Source organism: the organism of the source record quoted next, unplaced genomic scaffold (genome assembly GCF_019419815.1).
Source record: "Pyrus x bretschneideri cultivar Hongxiangsu unplaced genomic scaffold, Pyrus_bretschneideri_v1 Contig8, whole genome shotgun sequence".
Taxonomy (NCBI): Eukaryota; Viridiplantae; Streptophyta; class Magnoliopsida; order Rosales; family Rosaceae; genus Pyrus; species Pyrus x bretschneideri.
This window is the reverse complement of record NW_025999820.1, coordinates 3,550,080-3,574,487: the sequence shown is the minus strand read 5'-3', so window position 1 is coordinate 3,574,487 and position 24,408 is coordinate 3,550,080. Positions and strand designations below refer to the sequence as shown.

Here is a 24,408-nt window from a genome sequence, read left to right as displayed (position 1 = left end):
AGAAAAGCTTCAAGAACAGCTTTTAGTTCTAGCCACTTTACTTCGCCTATCGTAACCTCAACTTGCCGTGTTATCTTGTTAAGCTTCAGTTGCTGAATCTGCTTTGTGCCAACTGCATACTCCGCTAATCGAGGTTTATTCGACTCAAAATCCTTTTCAAGCTTAGAAGCAACGCCAACCTTTGATGTTGAAGTTTGGTAATTTAACGATCAAGGTCGGCCTGTTTTTCCTTCTTTGCCTTTATTGCCTTGAGTTTTGGATGGAGAGCTTTATGAGCAACCATTGAAGCCTTGAGGTTGTCATTTGCCCGAAGAGCCCTCTCGAAAATAGTAAAATATTGTTGAGTTCTTTCTAGGACAGATGACAAATGAATAATAGACTCATTGCTCAGCAGGCTACCGGATGCAAAGTTGTTCAGGCACTATCCCACATATTTGAGACTTTTGCATTGTAGGATTTGTGAGGTCGAGAAGGACAGAAACTCTTGCAGCTTGGTGAATACATAGATTTGGCCATGGTTGTAAAAGGCTCGGCAGCCTTCCCAGAGGTACTCGAGAAAAGGGCGTCGAGCTTGACCTTCTATGAAGGCTGCACATAAAGAGTTGTTAGAAAAGAGAAATTAAAAAGACGGCATATAAGGAAGTTATGTTAGACCTGCCGAGAAGAGACTTCGGCCATATCTGCTGGTTCGTTGCTCGAACCCAAAAGCTTAATGGTCGAGCCTAGTGTTTAATGCAGCATTTTCATTCACGCAATCGATGAAGGCTATCTATGTTTGATGGCCACTCGGGTGGCCAGGAAATATAAATAACGCCCTTTGGCATATAGAATTTTTGGTGAAATGAGCGATTAGGCACTAGCATTTAATATCTTCTTGGTTTAGAATTCTAAGGCAGGAAATTAATAAAAGAAAATGATGAGGGTTCTTGCAAAGGTCGAAGTGATCTCCTGAAGAGGAATGCCGAGATTTTGGTCTTAAGGATGAAATGGCATCTCTATCGTCACTTTTGGTTCAACAAGAGGTGTCGTTTCATGTCCCACGCTTACTTCGGCTGCAAGAGCATCGACTTGGCCAGCCACCTCGACCTCTGGTTAAGGATTGGTTGGAAGTTCAGCCGGTCGAGGGCGCTTCACCATTAAGGGTCATTCGCTCTCATCCTTTTAGACATAAAGGAGGATTAGTTTTCAGTTGGGAGATATAGTTAAAATAAAATAACATAGAAGGAGATTTTCGTACCTCTTCTTCTAGGACGACCACTGGAGTCACCTTTGGATTAGGGGAGAGTTTATCTCGGCCGTGGTGGCCACCACTTCCACTATAGTAATTGCTGGGTCGACATTAGCAAGAGCAACGACCAACTCTGGAGGTGTAAGTTAATCGACCACAGGTGCAGTGACCGGTTCGACCACAACAACGGCTTGCATAGTGGGTTGAACAACTGTCATTTGACCCACGATTGGAGCCAAGGGTTTAGCGGCACTTCTACCGAGACCTGGTTAACAGGAGAAGGAGAGAGACACTAAGAGTGGTTGCTCTCGTAGTTTGACTCGAAATAACATGTATCTCCCGTTCTCCCTTCTTTGCCTTTTTCTTGTGGTGTTTTTGTCGCTGGGCAACGTTACCAGTAGTCTTAGCCTCCAGGTGTGGCCGTTTGCTCGGTACGGTCGGTGCAGCAGGGGCCTGCTACTGGAATTGGTTTGGTTAAAGGAGTGGTGGTCACAACTTTCTTGGGAGGAGAAGCAAGTTTTGTTTTTTTTGCTGCGACCATCGCAACCACATTGGCTCATTTTATGGCACGACCACCTAGAAAACTGAGTTTGAGTCAAAACGAAGTTTAAATGAAGGAAACTAACAGAAAAGGAAACTAACAGAAGTAAAATATATATACCTTGAGCCGTTTCTTTGGATTTTGGGGCGAGAATCTTCCTTAGTCAGTCACCGAAAAGTTTCTTTGAAACTTCCTCGACCGAAGTACCGAAGAAATCCTTGACATAGGCATCCCATCAATCGGCAAAGGTACTGGTGCAATGGGTTTCTGGGATATTTAGTTGAAGGCGGAACTTAGTGCATTGCTCTTGGAATTCCCATTCGGCTTCATTTTATTCCCTCTCCGAGGAACTAGAAAGGCGTTCTCGGCTCAAGAGCGAGCGAGAAGTGAGGAGTGGCATAGGACAGGTCTGAAGATAGCCCAGCTGACAAGCTGTGAAGTGAGGGTGGTAGACCTCCCAATTGGCCCGTCGAGCATCGCAGCCGAATGGAAGGTCACGAGTTAGGACAAATGACTTTCAAGCTTGTCGAAGATCGGCATATTCTACTTCTTCCCACTCCAATGTAGGGAACTTAATGAAAGAAGGGTATTTCTGGAGGTGGCATACCAAAAACTCGTCGTCTGGTGAATCTTCAGGGCCGAAGAAGTACTTGAAGACATCTTCGGTTGAATGAGCATGAGTGGGGTGCAAGGCCAGTTGGAGGCCCATCGCTTCGGAGGAATTAAGGCTAGGAATTTTTCGGCCTTAGTGTGCAGAAGTAAACCTGCAGCCATAGTTAAAAGACCCAAAGCGGGCCATTTTAGTGCAGATCAATTCTCCCTACTGAAGCCTCAACTGATGCGAGTTTTATACGCACACAAATTAAACCCTCTTTTTGACAATTGTAGTTTAAGTATAAGTAGGGATCGTTCTGGACCGGGGATTAGGAGGGATTGTTAACCACTTGGATTTGACTTCAAAAACGTAAAAACAAGTTTAAAACACTATACTAAACTCGAAAAATGCAAAACTTAAAAGTAAGAAAGATTAAGACTAAAACTTAAACAAAATAAAGGGGGATTGGATTTGGACGAATTTAAAGTAAAATGGAAACTTGGAAATAAAAACAAATTATAAAAATGAATGTGACGGAAATGAATGGATGGGATGGCTAGCTAAGGGGTTCATCTCCATACATGTTATACTTGCATATAAAACGAATCTAATTGCTTTTCAATAAACCATGAATTCTCAACGCTCCGGGTTAATTAGGTCCGCTTAAATTAACCGTCAAGTTTTCCTTAAGTTAATGAATTGGATGATTGCATACGACAACCCCAAGCATTCCTCACAAGTTCCCTACATGAATTGCATAATAGAGATACAAGCAAGAATCATTAAGCATCATGAAAACTATAAGTGTTGACGAGGCATTTGTTACTATGATTGCATGAAACTTATGCCAAGAATTTGTTTAACGCGATTGTTTATAAGCAACCTCCACTACTTGTGAATATAAGTTCATAACTATTACGTGAAACTCACTTATATTCTAGCGTCAAATTCATGCATGAAAATTAAGCATCGACTCTCAATAAACATACATAAATAGGTTATCAATCAAATAGTTAAACAAATTGAATTCACAACTTATGAAACGTAATTAGAAGTACTCAAATCATAATGCAAGCATAAACATATATTTCGAATCACCCCCTAGCTAAAGGGGGTTTAGTTCCTCATACGTACAAAACAAAGAGAATTGAAATTAAACATTGAAATCGAAGAAACGCCTAAACATTCCAACAACTCAAACTTGAATTGTATGAACGTTTAGGCCCTCTTCTCTTCCTCTTCTTTGTAGCATAAGGTCTAGGGATAATTGGTTGGGGGGATGGAAGTGTTGGGGAATTATGGAAATGGATGAGGAGTGGTGGAAATGGAAGATGGTTTTTGGATTCTAAGGGAGACTCACGGCACAAGGGAGAAAGGGATGTGTTTGTGGCTGTTTTGTGTATGAAATGAGATGATGAATGAATGAATGAATGCAAGGGTATTTATAGGAGTAATGGAGGGAACATGACAGCTAGGAGGTGGGTGGAAATGTGAGTTGAAATGCATATGTTTAAATGGTTGAAATGTGTAGATGATTATGAGTATGATAAGTGATAAGTGTATGATTATGATAAGTGATAAATGAATGATATGTGATGAGTGATAAGTGATAAGTGTATGATAAGTGAATGGAAGTGATAAGTGATAAGTGTATGATATGATAATTGAATGATATGTTAAGTGAATGATATGATAAGTGAATGATATGTTAAGTGAATGATATGATAAGTGAATGCTTTAAGTGTTTAAAATAGGGAACAAAGCCCTTCCTTGCATGGCAAGGAAGGGAGACACAAGGAAACACACGACAATGTCCTAAGGTTGCAAGGAATGTTGTTTTTGTGTTCTAAAATGCGTAGGAGTCTTCAATGATGCTTAAACATGAGGTCTTTTAGGATTTAACTTTCCTACTTCAAGTCTTTAATTTCGTCCATCCTCTTGGCTCCAAGCATATGATATCCATTCCAATCTCTAATTTGCTCCAAAAGGCTCCAAAAGGCATCCTTTTGCATACCTTGCCCTTAGAACCTGAAAACACACAAAAGAAGCATAAAGGACTAAAATAACTAGAGAAACATAACGTAAATGCACGAGAACAAGCCATTTAAGTCGCATGAATATACTCCTATCATCAACCAAGCACCGAGAAAGGTTGGCGAGAATGGCTGGGCTGAGGGCCAGGATGTGGCCATTAGCCAGAGCTTCGGCCACTGGCATATTCTCGGCTAGACACTTATTCGACTTGGTACAAAAAATGAATTTATTATACCAATAGAACAAGAAGGCTTTGTCTTCCTTGTTCTTGAGATCTTCCCCCTCTGCGCCAGCGAAGTGGGTGATCAGAGTGTTGTAATTGAAGAAGTTTTTCTGCAGCTTGTGCACATCGTTTTTCGACGGTTCCTGGTCGTTCTTCATAAAGGCTTCAACGGTATGCTCGTCGAATTGATACCGAGAAAGAATGGTATCAACTGGAATACCAGAAGGAACTAGAAAACTAGAAAGGCAAATGCCAAGTATGGCTGTGACGTCCAGCACAGTCGAGTCAATGAGGCTGAGAAGAAAGACCATAGTGTTGGTGGCCAAACATCAGAAGCTCAGGGCGACCATTAAGAGCTCTCGATCTATGTTGATTTCAATGGTCAAGAGTTTAATGGCATAAAAAATGCTGAGAGTTTTCCATTCGCCCTATAGTGAGGCTCCATCCTAGTAACCCAAGTAGCCTAGGCCGCAAGGGTTGAGGGCCAAGCTCCATAAGGTTTGGTCGACTCCCACTTCGGCCAGTCATACCCTTGAAATAGAGGTTTAAGGCAGTTGGCCTTCAACATCTAGGTGACGATTTATGGGATGTCCTTCTTGAAGAAGGGTCTTAGAGTCTAGTGGGAGGCTTTTGAGTCATCCTCGGATCGGATAGTTTTGATGGCATTCCGATCAATGATGTCTCGGCACTTGTTGCATTCTTCAGTAAGCTTGGTGATGAAGGTATTGGCAACCATTGATGAAAGCTTAAAGGTTTTCTGGGTTTCAAAGTTTGGTTTCTGGGTTTAAGAGCAAATGGTAAGAAATTCTGAAGTTTTGAAAGCATAAAAGGTCAAGTGAATTTAAGCTGGGTATTTATAGGCACTTGGGAAAAAGATCAACAGTTTGATTTTAAAAGAATGTGGAGTAAATTCGACCAAAGAGTTTTGTAATCATGATAGATATTCAACGATCCAGGTGAAGATTTCGAAAAGCTCGCGAATCAAGGATGCACTATTACGTGTAACGGCGAGGTTTATGGCGAATGGACGTTTCAGTGCCTGCACACTTTGACGTAATTATTAAGGAAGGACAAGTGGGCTGACAATGGCATAGCCACCCACAAAGCTAAGGTGGGTTGTAGCCCAGGGAAGTTTTCTATAAGGGTAGTGCTATCCATGCACTCATTTTTACTTCTTGCACACTTCTCTTAATTGTTGGTTGTTCAGATTGAATGAATTGAAGATGATCACTAACAAAATATTAATAAGGTTGTGTTGGAAGTAAAATGGGTTTGTGAATAGATCTATTCTTTTGTAAACTCATGCTTATAGCCTGCTCAATTTCAATACGGAATATTATTTAATGTATATTTAGTAGAGGATAGAGGTAGTAAATAATACGTTTTATGCTAAAAATTATAAATTAGTTCTATCTCCATTCCCCCTTTATTCTATTCTTTAAAGAAAAAGACCATTTACCCTATGTAATTTAGCTTCTGTGCTTTTTACTCAAGAAAAGATTAATAAAGTTCTTTAAATACACAATTTAATCCCTATCTCCGCAATTCTTGACTTTCTGTTGCAATTTTCCAATGAATGTCACTTTTGGTACGTTCTTAATCTCTTTATTTACTTATTCTTGATTTAAATAGTAGGTTAATTATTTATATGATCCTTGAATTTATCAGTTAGGATTATGATTTTGAGAATAGTTTATATTATATTGTTGTTTTTTTATATTGATTATTATATAATTTTATATAAGCAAAAAAATAAACATATAATTTTATGGTACTATTTTCAGCTAGTCCACCCAAGAAAAAAGTCATGGCTCCGCCCTTGTGGGCTGAGGAACTGCCACGTGGTAGGGAATCTGACAGGTTTAAGAGATCGTGCAATCTTGTTTAATAAATGCGCTTGGGTAGAACTTATAGTCATTCTTGGCCCAGTAGTATTTATCTAGAATCTTGTTATGGGCCGTCCAATCAAGGTTGGTCGAATCCTATTACGAAGAGGTTTGGTTTGGATAAGGGTGACTTTGTCAAATCTTAATGCAATAAGGAGTCTTAAGGCTAAGGATGCTGAGAATTAGGGGATGAATCTGGATTGTTAAAGAGCTTGGTTCGAAGTCTTCTAGGAATTAGGATTGGCCAAGACCTGATCGGATTAGGTTAAAGAGTTCTAATCTTAGTCCATTTCTAGCTCGGCCATGAGGGGATTCGCTGCTATAAATAGAGAAATGAGTACATTATTCAAGGCCCCTCTAATTCAACACATAAATTGCCCTGCGCAAAGCTTCTTAACAACCTTCGAGATTTTATCTTCTCCCCCTTTCTTCCCGCCAACACATCTTCAGTTTGGATAAATAGCACTGTGAAGGCAATCAACGACATCTTTAGTTTGGATAAACAACACTAGAGTCGTAGAATCAATTGATCAATGAGCACTTTCAGTTTGGATAAACAATACTGCTTCAAGATCGACTGGTTATTTATCCAAGTCTCAGTCAACAAGGATTTTTGAGTCCTTGTTGGTAGAGGTCATCTCATCATCCTTCTTGGCGAAGTGAGGTGTTACAGGTTACTAGGCTAGACACGTTGAACGCCGAGTTGTTTTATGATTGGATATTTACAAGTACACTTTAGATTTCCACATTTCGACGGCCGAACCACATTTACCATCAAGACATACATCTCTTTCGAGTATTTGTGTCCATATAGTTTATTGTCAGTTTGGTGTGCTTATACTTTCACGAATATAATAATCTTGACTGAACCTGGCGCCAACGATTTGTGAACTTCACAAATCTAGCAACCTTGTCTTCAAGCTCTAGAACCTAAAGACCGAGACGTGTTCCTTCCTCAGCCGAAGTCGCAAGATTAAGAAGTCAGTAGTGCGCTCAACGCGACATCAACATATTTTACTCCTCGGCCGAGCTCAGCCGTCGAGTTGGCATGCCCGCACATAACCGAATGACGTAGTTAGCTCATTAGATACTCGGCATGCGCGCCACGTAGGTTTGGTAGTTTTTAGGGTTAACAAATTCATATCACCTGTAAAAAATATTTTGTAAAATACTAGAAACTCGTAATCATTTGAACTTACATCTCATACCATCATAACATTCACTAAAATATTAGAGAAAAAATTATGATAGTTTATATGTTACATAATAATTTAGTGAATCGTTATTGCCACTCCAAAATTTCATTTTGAACTTCTCAAAAGTGTATTTTTATTTTTAAACATAGAAGGTATAGAATGCAAAATAAAATTTTTGGAGTCCTAATAACAATTTTCAGAATTGAATTAAAATAAAATAAAAGATAAGCTTTCATGAAAAGGGTTTGAACTAAGTTTATTTTAATCAAAAAACCGTGGTATAACTTTATTCAATGAAAAAAAAAACATAAATTTTAATGAAAAACCCTTAAATTTTAATAAAGAGGACAAAAGGACTTAAATTTTGATAAAAACACACAACTTTAATATAAAAAGAAATTTTAAAAAAATAAAAAAAAACTTGATCCTCATCCATCAAAGACACTGTTTATGAAACTGAACGATACTACACTGTTTATGAAACTGAATGATACTACACTATTTATGAAACTGAATGGTATTACACTACTTATGAAAATGAACAATATTACACTATCTATTGGTCCAGATTCATAAATAATGTATAGTAATTAGTATAGTTTCATAAATAATGTATAATAATTGGTACGGTTTCATAAATAGTGTCTCATTCTTGGTCCAATTTCATAAATAATGTTTAGTTCTTGATTCACTTTCATATATAGTGCCTAGTTCTTAGTCATGTTTCATAAATAGTGTCTAGTTCTTGGTCCAGTTTCATAAATAGTGTCTCTTTCTGTCAAGCTTCATAAATAGAATCTCTTTCTTGATCTAATTTTTTAGTTCAGTTCAGTTTGAGAAATAGTGCATTCTTTGGTTAATCAAGAACCGCATGAAAATGGTCAAGTTAGAAAAGCTACAAACTACCTTTTCACCGCATGAAAATGGTCAAGTCAGAAAAGCTACAAACTACCTTTTCATGGATGAGGCAAACTAGTGTCAAATTCAAACGGTCCACTGGTTGATGGATTAAGAAGATGTCTGTATGCAAGTTCGATTGTCTGGACAAGGTAAACTGGATCTTAACCATAGAATAAATGTCTGTATTCGATTGTTTTTGAAAGGCAATAAAGGTCTGTATCCTCATCATCAACTTCATCTTCATATTGTACACCTGTAGAACTTGCTCTCCATGACCTCGTGAACTTAAACAGCCAACACTTGTATATTCCGCCTAACTAAATCATGCATGTAAAAAGAAGACCATTAGAATGTAGGGGAGTAGACCATTATGAGTCTAAAAGAGTAGGCTAAATCTCACAATGAACTAATAATAAAGTAATTCAAATTTATCTTCAACGAGAATCAAATATAAGACTTTTACTTGTAAGTGAACATGCCCCCAAGTTAAGTTAATTAGGGGTGGGTTCAAAAAACCGAAAACCGAAAAAAACCGACAACCGAACCGGACCGAGGCCGAAAAAACCGAACCGAAATTGTCAAACTGAACCGAACCGAATCTGACCAGTTCGGTTTCGATTTTTGAGGCTCGGAAACCGAACCGAACCGATATATATATATAATTTTTTTGAATATTTATAAATAGTTTACTCATACAATCATAACAAAACAGAACCTGTTGCCAAGTTGGTTTCAATGAAACTTTACAAGTTGGAAGCATGGGTTCGAACCCTCATGCCTCCAGGATTTGTGAGGTTATTTTTAATTTTTTAATCTTTTTAACAAAACCCTTAAACCTTTATTGCATTTGATTTTGTTAGATTATTTTAAATAACATTTTAATTAGTATCTTTTCTTTTATTATTTCTATGTAGAAATGGCAAGTGGAAGTTCAAAAAAAGGTGATATGTTGCCCCTTAGGCCACCCAAACGTTAGCAAGCAAATTGTCGTTGAAAAAGTACGTGGATCACTCACATTGTGGGGCACTTGAAAGTTGAAATTTGGAATGTTTAGTACTTGAACTTTGATGTTTATTTTAAGTTTGGACTTTTGGAAGATTTAAACTTTGATGTTTATTTAACTTTAGACTTTGGAACACTTGATTATAATTAAACTTTGAATTGAATGTTTATTTTCATTGTCTTTGAGTTGAGACTATGATTATATTAGAAATTTGGAATGCTTATTTTGAGTCTTGATGATTATGTTGAAATAGGACTTATTACAAAATGGATGCAAGTTGTTTTCATATACTTTTTTTAAGCTACTTGGGGAAAAAAGCCAAAAAAAAAAAAAAAGTAAACCGAACCGAATACAAACCGAACTGAACAGTAATTTCGGTTCGATTTCCTGTTTTCGCAAAAAACCGAACCGAACGAAACCGAACTCACTTAATCTTGAGACCAAAATGACAGTTTTAAACGTGACCCGAAACATCGGCGCCGAAACGATTTTCTTCTCCCCCTGAAAACAGGCGTAGACTGCGTTTCACCGCCTCAGTTGCAGGATTCAAAACGAATCCCTAGCTTACTGCAGATTCCGATCGATTGCAAATATCCAGAAGAAACAGAGAAACTCAATTGCAATTGGGGAAGAAGAACAGCCAAACCCTAAGTATCGATCAGTAAATTCAGTATCCGTCCACAATGGGGAAGAAGCAGCACAGCAAAGATCGAATGTTCATAACCAAAACGGAGTGGGCCACAGAATGGGGCGGCGCCAAAGCCCAGCCCACCTCCACTCCCTTCAAGCGCCTCCCCTTCTATTGCTGCGCGTACCCCTCTCTCTCTCTCTCTCTCTCTCTCTCTATATTGCACATTTTTTTTTGGACTCAATTTCAAGTTTTGTTTGTTAAATTTGGTGCCTTTCTTTAATTTTTGTTGCAGGCTTACGTTTACGCCTTTTGAAGATCCGGTGTGCACCGCAGACGGCAGTGTTTTTGATATACTGTGAGTTTTTCATATTATGAGATTCTTGGACACGTTTAATTTTGAGGGTTTTTCATTAGCTTCATTGTTTTTGCTGAGCGGAAATTTTGTGTGACATGAATTTTGTTTTTGGGTTTTGGGAAATGGGTGCAGGAATATAATTCCATATATCAGAAAGTATGGGAAGCATCCTGTTACTGGAGCTCCGCTGAAGCAGGAGGAGCTCATACCGCTAACGTTCCACAAGAATTCTGATGGTTTGTGCTTGTTAACTTTACTTTTGTATACGTTTATTGAATTATGTTTTCATTGGATAGAGTAGATAGGGGTTCATGTGTGATACGAGAAAATGTGGGATAGTACTACCTGTTTTAGTTAGTTGAAGTTGGAATATAAGCAAAACTGAAATTATGGCAGTCGATCGATGTTTATTTTTTCAGTCTTGTGTTGACGGAAATGAGCTTAGAATTTTTTAGTGAAACATTCAGACAGGACAAGTCTATCTGAGTGTATAATTAGTTGAAGTTGTAATGGAAATTTCGTTGCATATCTCCAACCAGCGAGTTGGAGAATGTTTATAGATGTATACATAAATTTTTGCATGAATTTAGTGGTTTATCGATAATAATCATAGAAAATGCAAAATAAGAAATTGCTTCCATGAGGTGAAGTGGTAATTGCTTTCCCAGTTTTAGAACCAATATAACTATGTAAGTTTTGCATAAAGGAACATAGCAGAAAGTCGTAAACCGTTAAGTAATTACATGTCCAGTTAGAACTTTGAGGTTAAAAGTGTTTCTGGTACCCCTTTGGTCAAACCAATTTCTACTACTTTGCTGTTGACAGAAATCTTATTGAAACTAGTTTCTAAGCACAGTTTTATATTTTTGGGTAAGCCCATCATCCAGAATCATTATGATGGATATTTTTTAACAATTAGTTGGTCTTGTTGTCAACCTTTGTGGGGGATTTATCAGCATAAATTTTCATAGTTTCTTCCTCTCTATATGAGTATGTCAGCCGGAGGTTTCTTCTTTGCTTCACCATTTTTATACTTCTGATTTGGCAGTTCATAATTTGTTGTTTAGGTATCATCTCTTCGATGATTGAAAACTTTTTTTCACTTGTTGTGTAGGAGAGTTTCAGTGTCCTGTTTTGAACAAAGTTTTCACTGAATTTACACACATAGTGGCTGTGAAGACAACTGGAAATGTCTTCTCCTATGAGGTTCGTTTTCTTGCTATTATATAGTTCAATAGTGTAAGTTATATTTAGATTGTATGTTATACATACAGTTGTGCTGTATACTTTATTATCTCACTTTGGCTTTCTCATTTTAGGCAGTTAAAGAACTCAACATCAAGACCAAGAATTGGAAGGAGCTCCTCACAGATGAACCATTTTCCAAGGAAGACCTGATAACCATTCAGGTACAATTTTGAGATAAATCCTGTTTCCTGTTTTATCAATATGTTGCAAGTTCTTGTTTGAATATCACATTGGTATTTATGGATGCTCTTTGCAGAATCCCAATGCACTTGACAGCAAGGTCCTTGTGGAGTTCGATCATGTTAAAAATAGTCTGAAAATTGACGATGAAGGTGAGCTAGAGGCTTCATTACCCTTGTGGGTCAACTAATAGTGTTTTTTTTCTTGTAATAGTTTCTATTTATTTTCTTCTTTTTCATTTCATCTCTTTTTTTTTTTTATTCAGATTTTAAGAGAATGAGTGCAGACCCAACCTATAATATAAATGTAAATGGAGATATCAAGCAGATGCTCAAAGAGCTTGGAACTGAAAAAGGAAGGCTAGCTGCACTGCATGGAGGAGGTGGTAGCAAGGCACAAAATGAACGGGCTGCTGCACTTGAAGCCATTTTAGCTGCAAGATCACGTATTAAGGAGGATCCGAAATCAAAACCGAATGGGGAGGTGAAAGCTCAGGCATATAGTATTGTGGATGCTGCTTCTGCTTCTGTGCATGGAAGAAGTGCTGCCGCCGCCAGAGCCACATCAAGTGACAAAACGGCTGCCCGAATAGCTATGCACAAGGCTGGTGAAAGGGCACCAGTGAATGCAAAGATGGTTAGTGAATTTTATTTATAATCTCTTTTACCCAATACTAAATGGTAGGAGCTACAGTATGATTGTGTTTATATTTTAAAAGAGTGGTGTTCTTCCATCATCAATTATTTTTCCTCGATGTCTGTTTTAACACAATTATTAATTTCAGGTAAAGAGCAGATTCACCACTGGCGCTGCTTCGAGGTCTTTCACTTCTACCGCCTTTACTCCTGTTACTGAAAATGAATATGAATATGTCAAAGTTGAGAAGAATCCAAAAAAGAAAGGATATGTACAGCTACATACAACACATGGTGATCTGAACATTGAGCTACACTGTGATATAGCCCCCAGAGCTTGCGAGAACTTCATCACTCTTTGTGAACGTGGCTATTATAATGGAGTAGGTTTTCATAGAAGCATTAGGTATGGTGATATTCTTTAGTTTAAATTCCATGTTCATGTTAAATTCTTTTTGTGAATGAAAACAGCAATGGTTAACAATCTATGATTCTCTTTTCTGTGTAGGAATTTTATGATTCAAGGTGGTGATCCTACTGGAACCGGGACAGGAGGAGAATCTATATGGGGAAAGCCTTTTAATGATGAAGTGAACTCCAAGTTACTTCACTCTGGAAGGGGTGTTGTCAGCATGGCTAACAGTGGGCCGCACACTAATGGCTCCCAATTTTTCATCCTTTACAAATCTGCAAATCATTTGAACTACAAGCACACGGTTTTTGGTGGAGTTGTTGGTGGGTTGACCACGTTGGCAGCAATGGAAAAGGTTCCCGTTGATGACAATGACCGACCTTTGGTAAGTTTATAGTTTTTCTTTTATCAAAACTAGAGACCTACATTCATGCTTTATAATTTTTGGCTTTTCAAATTAGTTTTCATGTCTCTTGATTTGATTGTAAGCATTTTATCAGGTGTGCATCATCCTAGTAAGAATCATCCATCTACTTTATGTGTTTTGAAACGTTTAATACTGTTTCAAATTGTCGCTCTCATTCTAGATCATGCTGGCCTGGCTAGACTTTATGGAAAGCCCTAACGTAATATTGTTAGTTCTCTTTACCATTTTATAAAAAAACTAGTTCCTGCTCTTTGCAGAGTTTGTGTATCTGTCTTTGTGCATGCACACACGCTTTATCTATAGTGGTTCATCTTATCAGTAGTAGTAGCTGAAATTGTTATGAGTTTTAAACTTTCAATAATGTTGGTCACCACAACATGTAACTTACTGAATCACATGTTTTTTTCCAACTAAGATCAATCTCCTGCATTCCGAGGCCTCACTTTCTTTTTTTCTGCTGTCTTATGCAGGAGGAAATTAAGATAACAAGCGTCACAATTTTTGTTAACCCTTACACGGAACCTGATGAAGAAGAAGAAAAGGCCAAAGCTGAGGAGAAAGCTCAGGATGAAGATAATGTTTGTTACTAGACCCTTAAATTTGTGCCGGTGCTTTTTTCAACTTTGTTCCGTTCTTTACAATAATAAAGCATCTCATTTTGTGTTATTTTCAGGACAAGGTCGGGTCTTGGTATAGCAACCCTGGTACGGGAACAGAATCTGGCCCTGGTGGTGGTGGTGGTGGTGTTGGGAAGTATTTGAAAGCAAGGAATGCTCGACCTGAATCCGCAGCTGTTGATGCTGGTCTGACAGAGCTTCCTTCGACAAAGAAAAGAAAATCAGGAGCTTCCGCGTCAAATTTTAATGATTTTTCTTCATGGTAGTCGGTAAATATCCCAAACGTTGTGTTGTACCATATGTAGATAATGTTTTGGAGGAGTGAGTAGTCAGAGCAGAGCATTGTAAGCTAATTTTTTTGAGGTATACAAAGAGCAGATCGAACGTCCGAGCAATAAAAAACATTGCTTATGGATGTCCTTGAAAGTAACAATACCAAAAGTTTTCAATTAGTAATTTGGAATTAGAATCAAATAACAAAAGTTTTCACTATGACTTTTAGTGTATTGGTGAACGCTCTTAGGGCTGGTTTGGTATTGCAGTGCTTTGAAAAAGAGCTGCTTTTGCTGTGCTGTGAGAATAAGCAGCTGTGAAATAAAGCAGCAGTGTTTGGTAAACTTTTTTGTAAAAATGCTTTTGAAAAAAAAAACCAGTATTAGAGTGTTTGGTAAACTTTTATGTAAAACAGATGTGAAAAAAAATCGGTTTTTCAAAGTTGGGTTTTGCAGCTTCTTGTTTTTGGCTTTTTTTCATCCAAAATTGTGAAAAAAAGCTGAAGCTGAGTGTTTACCAAACACAAAAACAGCTTCCAACTTTTTTTTATAGCAGCTTTTTTCATAATCATCTCAGTACCAAACCAGGTCTTAACCACTTGAACTCGCTTTACTTTAGAAGTCCTGCTCTCCAAGGCTCGTCATTTGAGGATCTGTGAGTACCAAATGCATATTAGTCATCAGATTACATTAATTTATATCCAAAGCTTAAAATATTTAGAAAAGTTGGATATGTATGGTGATGCTTAACAACCGGGTAAAAAACAAAAAACCCCAAAATCAGAAACCCAATTATTACCTTGAATTATCCAAGGGTTCTCTTCATTGTAGTTCTCTTTTGACATGAAAAGTAAGTACGACAGGAACCAAGCTTTATTGAGGTTTGCTATCAAGTCTAAACATGAAAAATAAATAAATAAATAAATAGAAAAACAAACCAAGGGCATAAGATTGGATCGCTGCGTACGCTTACACCATGCCAACTAGGCAGGGAGAACTCGAGTAGCTGCAACTAATATTTATAAATAAAAAAATCGAGTGCTGGATTGTCTTACTGTATAAGTTTTTTCTTCAACCTCTTATACTTTGGATTCAAACTCTCTCAGTTCTTCTTCTCTTTCGTGTAGCTTAAACTCGTATTATTTTTATTTGTTTGGAAAACCTAGTATTATCGTTTGTAATAAAAAAATGTTTACTAAAAATATAGAACAAGCTGCAAACTAAATTGAATTTAGGATATTACAAATATTGAATAGAGAAGGGTGTGTCCAAGCACATGCATACTGCATGCTTTCTCTAGTGATGACAGGGGTGTACGTAGAACATATCTCTGAATCACTACATGGTGTTCAAAGCAATCTCTCTTTTTCAGAACATATCTCAGAAATTTGACGACAAAGTTGCAAAAAAAAAAAACAAAAAAACAAAAAAGAAATTAAAGAACTTGAAGTATCATCGAATGATTTCTACAATTTGATATCGTATTTCAAACATCTAATTGATTTGCAAATTGTATTTTTCATCTAATTGATTGGCAAATTGTGTTTCCATTTGTTGGAGAGGCTCATTAATCATATTAGTACCAAATGAAGATGCAATTTCTATAAACTCTCAACAGTTAATAAACATGTACATGGTGTGGATGCAAATTTCAAGGCCAAGAGCTTCACGCGTCCACGATGAATGTTTGGGCCCGCCGGGGGGGGGGGGGGGGTGTGTTGGGGGCTATGGCCCAAGAATCTCCGATGCCAAAGTTAGAATTTTGAGGGAAAAATGTTTGGAGAATTTAGAGAATTTAGCAAGAGAATTCGACTTGAGTTTTGGAGAGAATAAGGTAGTATTTATAGGGTGTGGCCGGCCCCTTCAGGAGGAGGAGGGCCGGCCACTTGGTTGGTATTTTTGGTGAGGTTCATGATTTGTAGCTAATTAGGAATAATTGAATAATAAATCAATTAATTAGCTAATTAATATAATTAAAAATGAATGATTTGGGGGTTACCTTGTGGAGAGGATTTGATGAGGATGGATGAAATAGGTTTAAAAATAAATACTATTTGGGCATTTTTTACTTGATTGAGGGATGATTGTCCACTGCTCGTGCGTAGGAATTCCGCTGTGCCTCGAGGTGATTTTGTCATTTTTATCCAAAAATCCACATGCCAGCTCTTAATTATTTTTGACTCCACACATGGTATAGTTTACGATGTGGACTTTAGAGTTCTATATCCTTCATTTTTTGTTACAAAGGGGGACCAAAGCTTGAGTAAGACCCAAATAACTAAAAATTAGGTTTTCTATCAACTAGGCGGGACTAGACTAGTTGATACGATTCCCTTGCCTTACTTTGTCTCATTTTAAGTTCTCAGATTCCTTCATTTTTTCATTTTTGTTAAGTAAACATGTTCAATCAACTGAATTAGAACAACTCCAACAATATCATTTAGTAGTAAGTGAACAATCAATAGAGGAGATCATCAAAACAAAGCATTGCCCAGGTCCATGAACTGCTCTATATATATATCTTGTTTGGATGGAGCTCTACTTAATCATAGTTAAATTAGTTCAAACATCACTCCACAACAATATTTTATTTTATTTTACTAAAGAAAAGACTCAATTTAGTTAACAACTCTCAATTAACCCCACAGATAGGGCCTCCTAACATCATCAACACGAAAAGGTTATTAGATTAATTAGTTCCTAAGAATGATTAATTAAGAAAAAAGGACGTGGTCATGACTGCAACTTTGTAACCACGGGCCTACAATTTTCAGTTTCCATAACAAATTAAGAAGATAAACTCTTGAAACACATGATTTGATTATAAGTGTGTTGGTCTAAGTACTCCCAATTAATTATTTCTTCAAGTTCAACCATATTCCGACTTTCCTTTAACTATAAAATATATTAGTTTTCTAACAAATAGCTAAAATTAAACCCACTACATTAAGAACATAAATCATCGCCATCGGTCCTAATCCAAAACAAATTTTATATTGTTGAGGCAGTGACATTTCATCTACATTATTCATAAGAGGAGGATGATGATGATGATGATGGTGATGGTGATGATAAAATCAAACAATGAGCTATCACAAACAAAACATCCCTTAATTATATCTGCCTTGAAAGTTTATCACCTTTACCTTCTCTCTACTTTATTCTTTTCTTACAAGTTTATCCTATTCTTAATTCGCATTAACAAGGATTTATATAGTAAAGGAAAAATTAGGAAGTTTGTTTGAGGTCATACTATATTTTCAAATCGTAGATTAACCAAATTAAACAACTTTTTTTTTAATTTAATACAAATAATATATATGAAATATTTATATTTTAGTATTTTGTTGAACATTTTGGAGTTATGAGATTGTAAATTTAAGGTTTATTTTTAGTTGAGCCCCCTGTAACTCTATTTCAATTTCACCTTGCTTCCTATAACTCAAAAGTCACCATTTTATTTTCTGAAACTTAAAATTCGTTTCACTTTGACTTGTGAACTCTCTCTTCTCCCTGAAACTTATAGGTCATCTCTTAAAACATATGTGGGACCCAACACCTAGTAAAACTATCCATTATGCATCGACATTCAACAATCAGAGAATATTAAGTTTCAAAGAAATTCAAGAGATGAAAAAATAAAAATGAAATTGATTGGCCTGGCTCATCCAAATCAAACACACATGAGAAATTAATAGATCTAAGGCAATGTGGAGCGAATTTTGAGTTTTATACATACGACTTTCCAATTTCAAGGGGTAAATTAGGATCAAAATCAAGTTTCAGGTGGCAAAGTGAAACGAATTTTTAGTTTAAGTGATTACTTTTGAGTTATAGGAAGTAAAGTGAGATTAAAATTGAATTCCATGGGGCATAGTTAAAAATAAGGCTAAATTTAAATTTGAGGTTGACAATTAGTTGATAATTTTTTTTTTTTTTAAATTGGTAGGTGTAAATAATTTTTTTTTCCTGAACAATTATTTCTACATAGCATTTGAAATTTTTATTGGTAAGTGCATGTTAAACTGCAATATTGGTTAACTAATAACATTGATTAAGTTGCCACTCAGTAATACGGTCTGATTGTATTCCTTTTCACTTCGGTCTTAAGTTCAAATCTAGTAGATGACGAATTCGATAACAAATTAGGCTATCTATTGTGTGGCTTAGTAGAACTCCCCTTCTCCTTAGTGTAAAAGTATCGGTGTACTAAAAAAAAAAATTTGATTAAGTCATTGTAATTTGGTTTTTTTTTTTTTTTTCCTCAAACAAAAAATGCAAGAGCTTAACATCTTTTCACCATTGTAAAAAAAGGTCACTTGCTAATTTGGTTGTTTTTAGAATTTAGACAAATTGCAGTGTGCATTTAAGTTGGTACGCAGTTTGAACCGGATACCGAACTCACCCAAGTCACCTTCGGTCCTTGCTGAAATACAAAGTTAATTATTTAATGAGATGAATTAAATTTTCTGTATACTTTATATACTATATGGTATACTGGAACTCCTCATAGGGAATATTATCTCTTCTGTTAGTTTCTTGGGAATTTCAAGATGGACGGTGCCCCTGTTTGCTATTATATGTATTAAAAAAAAAAGAAAAAAGGTTGCTTCCCAAGAAAAATTCTTCAAACCCACTTTTCAGCAAAAGACAGAGTAGTCCAAGCATGGAATTTTCCTAATAATAATGATTCAGGAAGAAAACCAAGAAGAACAGGAAGAAACCATTAAAATTCCTGTTTTTATTTTCAACAACTTCTACAAAATACAAACTCACCAACTTCACAATTCACATAAGAACAAGCGCTATATAATGTTTTCCAAATTATATATATATATATATATATATATATTTGAAATTGAGGAAACTAGCAGCCTAGATATCGGGGGGTCGAGGAGACAAAGATTTTCTCTCTAGAAGGAATTATGTTTGAGCTTCAAGACAACAAGGTTAGGACAATGAAAAATCGAGTTGGGGACTTGGGAATGGTGAATACAATCATATATAAACAATACCAGATAGATATTTGCTACCTAGCTACCTAGCTACTGCATGGAATTCTTAGATTTTTGAGAGAAAAATTGAAACTATGAACAAAAATAATGGTTGGCTAGCTGTGTTGCTATAATATGTTATGGAGTGGAGAGATTAGAGAGAGCATGCATGTTTGTGTTTATAAACAATCAAATTATATGTAGTGTGATCATTTAGTGAGCAAAAAGAAAGGCAAAGTGTGGGAAAAGAGTGAAAGTGCGAAGGGATGCCCTTGGGTTTTGGTGAAGGGTACATTCTGGTATTGTTTACTACATTAGATATACGACATTGGTGTATGGGTTAATAATGTAACAGCTAAGAAAGGAAAAAGTGATGGGAATTTTGGCAGGGTTTGTAGGGCAAAAGGGCTTTCAAAAGGGCCTTGGGATGCAAGGAATTGTTGTGAGGAGTGGATTTTAATTATATTCTGTGGTGGTGGCTTTGATGATGATGACGATGCACGCCGGCAGCTTTACTGGTGTCTTCATCTCTCCCTCTCTCTCTTCCCTCAAAACCCAAAAGGCACGCCTGCTCCCACTCAAAACTATTCCAAAACTCTAGAGAGAGAGAGAGTGAGAAAGAAAAGATATCCACTACCCATTTGGTGACCTAGACCCTGTTAACTTTTTCTTGGTCTTTTTTTCATCTTTTTGTCAGATGGAATTCTATTTCTAAAAACACCACCAAGACAGTCCATTCCACATTCTATGTTTCAACCGGAAACCTCCCTGTATATAATTTTTAGTCAGTCTTGGTTGTCCATCAATACCATTTATCTGTTTATTTAGAAAAGGAAAAACTATCCATTAGATTCCCACTACTCACATGGTCTCATATATTCTCCATGGAATAGGCTTAAGCTAGAAATGAAGAAACCAAACCCCCCACTCACATATATTCCCCATCGATTAGACCAAGAGAAAAGCAAATCTTACCTACTTAACGTTCCCAAATTACCCTCCACATCTACCTTTTGCTAAGATAATTCACCCAATTAAAGGTTATATATTGTATACGAATTTTATACTTTAATTAGATTTTAATATAACATGTTAAATTGTCAGATAGTTATGTTAATTAAATTATGAATGTTTTCTTGAAAATTTTCATCTATTATTAATATATAGTTATAGGTAGGAAATTAGTTATATTTTAATAAAGTCATGCATATTTGTTTATGATAGATGATTAGTTTAGTTCTCAATAGCCTTCTTTTTACTTATCCAACGCAACCTCCCCTCTCCTAGTCCTATACCTAGGTTATTGAAATTAACCAAGCTAAAATCCAACTTGATGCTATCCTCTCCACCTTCTAATCATTTTCTATCCCCCATTCTCCCACAGTTAAAAACTCGAAGACCCATCTATCTGTTGTCCAAAACAACCCAAGACTGTGCAGACACACACATACACACACACACTCTCTCTCTCTTCTTCTCTTTCTCTTTCTCTTTCTCTCTCCCTCTCTGAAAGTTAAGTTTATTGATGTGGGTCTGTGCAGGTTAAATGGATACCTTGTTTAGGCTAGTCAATCTCCAATCTGATCCCCGTCAATCTTTCACCAACTCAACCACCGCCAGAACCTCAACACCTACAACAACCACCACCACTTCTAGCAGCTCCAGATCCTCCTTCCTCAGTAACCCTCCTCACCCTAATTACCCCCACCAAGACGACGACGTTGGAGAAGAATGCTTCAACTTTTTCATGGATGAAGAAGACTTCTCCTCGTCTTCTTCCAAACACTACTTCCCATCGAATCACCCAACCCCTCCCAACCCAAACCCTCTCCCCACCATCACCACCACTCCCACCCCAGCCGACTTCTCCTTCTCCCCCTCCTTCGTCAACTTCGAGCTCTCCAACGACAAGTGGGCCCCGGAACTCCTCTTGGAGACCGCCAGAGCCATCGCTGACAAGAACAGCTCCCGCGTCCAGCAGCTCATGTGGATGCTCAACGAGCTCGGCAGTCCGTACGGAGACACCGACCAGAAACTCGCCTCCTATTTCCTCCAAGCTTTGTTCAGCCGCATGACCGACTCCGGTGACAGCTGCTACCGAACCCTAATATCCGCCTCGGAGAAAACTTGTTCCTTCGAGTCCACAAGAAAAACGGTGCTCAAGTTTCAGGAGGTCAGCCCTTGGACCACTTTCGGACACGTGGCGTGCAATGGCGCGATCATGGAGGCTTTTGATGGTGAGCCAAAGCTTCACATAATCGACATCAGCAACACTTACTGCACCCAATGGCCGACTCTGCTCGAGGCGCTGGCCACTCGAACTGATGAGACGCCGCACTTGCGTCTCACCACTGTTGTGGCTAACAGAGCCAACGACGGTTCTGGTGGCGCAGCCGCGCAGAAAGTAATGAAGGAAATTGGCGCGAGGATGGAAAAGTTTGCCCGGTTGATGGGCGTGCCTTTCAAATTCAACGCCGTCCATCACTCTGGCGATCTTTCCGAGCTGAATTTATCAGAATTCGATATCAGAGACGATGAGGCCTTGGCAATCAACTGCGTCGGCACTCTACATTCGGTTCAGTCCGTCGGGAACCGCCGCGATTATCTTGTTTCGGCGTTTCGGAGCTTGAGGCCGAGGATAATTACTCTCGTTGAGGAAGAGGCTGATCTCGACGTTGGAGTTGACGGGATTGACTTCGTTCATGGGTTTCAAGAGTGCTTGAGATGGTTTAGGGTTTACTTCGAGGCATTGGACGAGAGCTTTTCCAGGACCAGCAACGAGCGGTTGATACTCGAGCGAGCCGCCGGGCGAGCGGTAGTGGATTTGGTGGCCTGCTCCCCTTCGGAGTCGGTGGAGCGGCGCGAGACCGCCAGTCGCTGGTCGAGGCGTATGCATGGGGCGGGGTTTAGTCCTGCGATGTTTAGTGATGAGGTGTGTGATGACGTACGCGCCTTGTTGAGGAGGTATAAGGAAGGTTGGGCAATGACACAGTGCACAGATTCCGTCGCCGGAATATTCTTGTCGTGGAAGGACCAGCCGGTGGTTTGGGCTAGTGCTTGGAGGCCTTGATGATACGGTGGCGATTGATCATATATTTCACGTGTTTTGGTTTTTCTGGCACGTGCATGGAATGGCACTTGTGTTCGGAAAAGGAGGGAGGAAGATTATAGTGCTTTGGTTTGAATAGAATTAAGTAAATTAATTTAAATTTTCGTGGACAACCTTGTTATTAATTATTTGTGATTTTTTTTCTTGATTTTTATTGGAAATTAAATAGTTTTATGGTTTTGAATTTTCACCATCTTGTCTGCAAGTCCCATTTTTAGTTACCAAATAAACTCCCACTAATCCATGAGTGTTTTGCTAGTATAGAATGAGTGAGTCCTATTCAAATGCTCATACATACATACATACATATATATATATATGTGTGTGTGTGTAAGCAAAAAATAAAGAGGTTTTTTGATATGGGTCCAAAGTAACTAAAAATTGGACCTATTTCAAAAGTCAAAAGTCACTAAAAATTGGACCTATTTCAAAAGATGGTCTATAAAATTAGACATATTTCAAATTTTCCCAAAAATAAATAAATAATCTGTAAGCTACTAATTAGGTCTAACTTTGACTAGAGTTGGCCAGCAACATTATCTCTAGCTCTGTGTTTAACCTACAATTAGTCAACTAAGACAGAAGTACTACAAAATTAAGCAACCATGTGTTTTTCGGTTTTTCTGAATTTAATTTCGTTCAATTTTTCGGGGAGTGGGTCCAAAATTGAAATGGGGTGGTTTGGTTTGGTGTATTAGTTTTAGGGGATGATGTGATCAGCTAAAAATAATTAAGAGCTCCAAAAAAAGGGTGTTTTTATTAATATAATTGAAGCGTGTTACATATTTAATTAATTAATTTTTGGGTTAAACTAAACTATAAAAAGGTCGTGATCTATTTTTGGTGCTGTAGTATCTTAGGACGGCCATGGAGTTGGTTGGGTTGTGTTTGGGGAATCTCATGAAAAAGGTGGTTTGGTCAATAGTGGCATAAGGGTTTTGGTGGCCAGCACGCTGTCTATGATTTTGATATGGTCTTCTTCTTCTTCCTCAGGTTCCTCCTTTATTATTTTTTCTCTCTTCCTTTTCCAAAAGCTTCACATCTGAACACTTTGCATTTGTGGTGGTGGTGGCGGAACTGTACTTTTTGGCCCACGGCAAGGAGGGGGACACACATGAAATGTGAAGATTGAAGATATCTAACAAGATTTTAAAGGGGGAGTTTCTTTTAATAAGAGTTGCGTATGTTAAAATCCTTTTGAGATGAGCCCCTCCACGTTGACATGCCCACTTTTCCTTCTCTCACCCTTGGGGCATCGTGATATAAACAAAAAAGAAATCGAACAATATACCCTAGCACCTCATGCTGGAATTCATAGCAACTGGAAATTCATCAGGAATTGAGAAATGTCTCCAACCTTTTTATTGAATATATGGAAAAATAACAACCCTAGCACTCTAGAGGTTGATTGTAACGTGTCTCTCAACTCTAAACTTTCTAAGAGTACAAAATAATAAACAAATTAAACAAATAAGAAAATAACTAAAAGGTCTTATAACCCCCCGTCTTAAACTAGTAAATGAAGAAATTTGGCCAAAACTGCCTTATGTCAAGGCTAAGCGATGTATTTTATTCCCCTTGCCATTTTCTGAAATAACGTGTCATAAATCTGAATCAAACACTAGAACCTAAATGTGTAACACTTAGCCCTTGCTGTCGTAAATACAAGTACACATTCCAACTATTATCCTTTCAGTTATTTGTTCTACATCGCTCTCCCCACAAAAGGATCAAATTATTCAATATTTTTATGATAGAAACCTAAAATCACGTAAGAAAAGTAAATTTTCACACTACAATATTATTCTCGATATGTACTCCACCATTGCTTTTTTCTAGTTTGATTTGAATAAATAAGAAAAATATAAAAATAGGAACTGAAAGAGGAATGCAACAGAGTAAATATACTTAATCTGCAGATT

General features: G+C 37.5%; 2 protein-coding genes across 2 annotated transcripts; both read left to right on the top strand.

Annotated features, from left to right (window-relative positions):
- Positions 1-10,044: 10,044 nt before the first annotated feature.
- LOC103952647 (peptidyl-prolyl cis-trans isomerase CYP65) lies at positions 10,045-14,606 on the top strand. The gene is made up of 11 exons (XM_009364298.3): positions 10,045-10,417; positions 10,530-10,592; positions 10,725-10,828; positions 11,707-11,798; positions 11,912-12,001; positions 12,097-12,172; positions 12,286-12,656; positions 12,805-13,061; positions 13,164-13,452; positions 13,965-14,072; positions 14,168-14,606. Exons 1-11 carry the CDS (start codon positions 10,290-10,292, stop codon positions 14,375-14,377), a joined length of 1,788 nt encoding a protein of 595 aa, XP_009362573.2. The 5' UTR covers positions 10,045-10,289; the 3' UTR covers positions 14,378-14,606.
- A 5,526-nt stretch (positions 14,607-20,132) lies between these two features.
- LOC103952648 (protein SHORT-ROOT-like) lies at positions 20,133-22,747 on the top strand. The gene is made up of 2 exons (XM_009364299.3): positions 20,133-20,417; positions 20,919-22,747. Exon 2 carries the CDS (start codon positions 20,924-20,926, stop codon positions 22,445-22,447), a length of 1,524 nt encoding a protein of 507 aa, XP_009362574.2. The 5' UTR covers positions 20,133-20,417; positions 20,919-20,923; the 3' UTR covers positions 22,448-22,747.
- Positions 22,748-24,408: the final 1,661 nt, after the last annotated feature.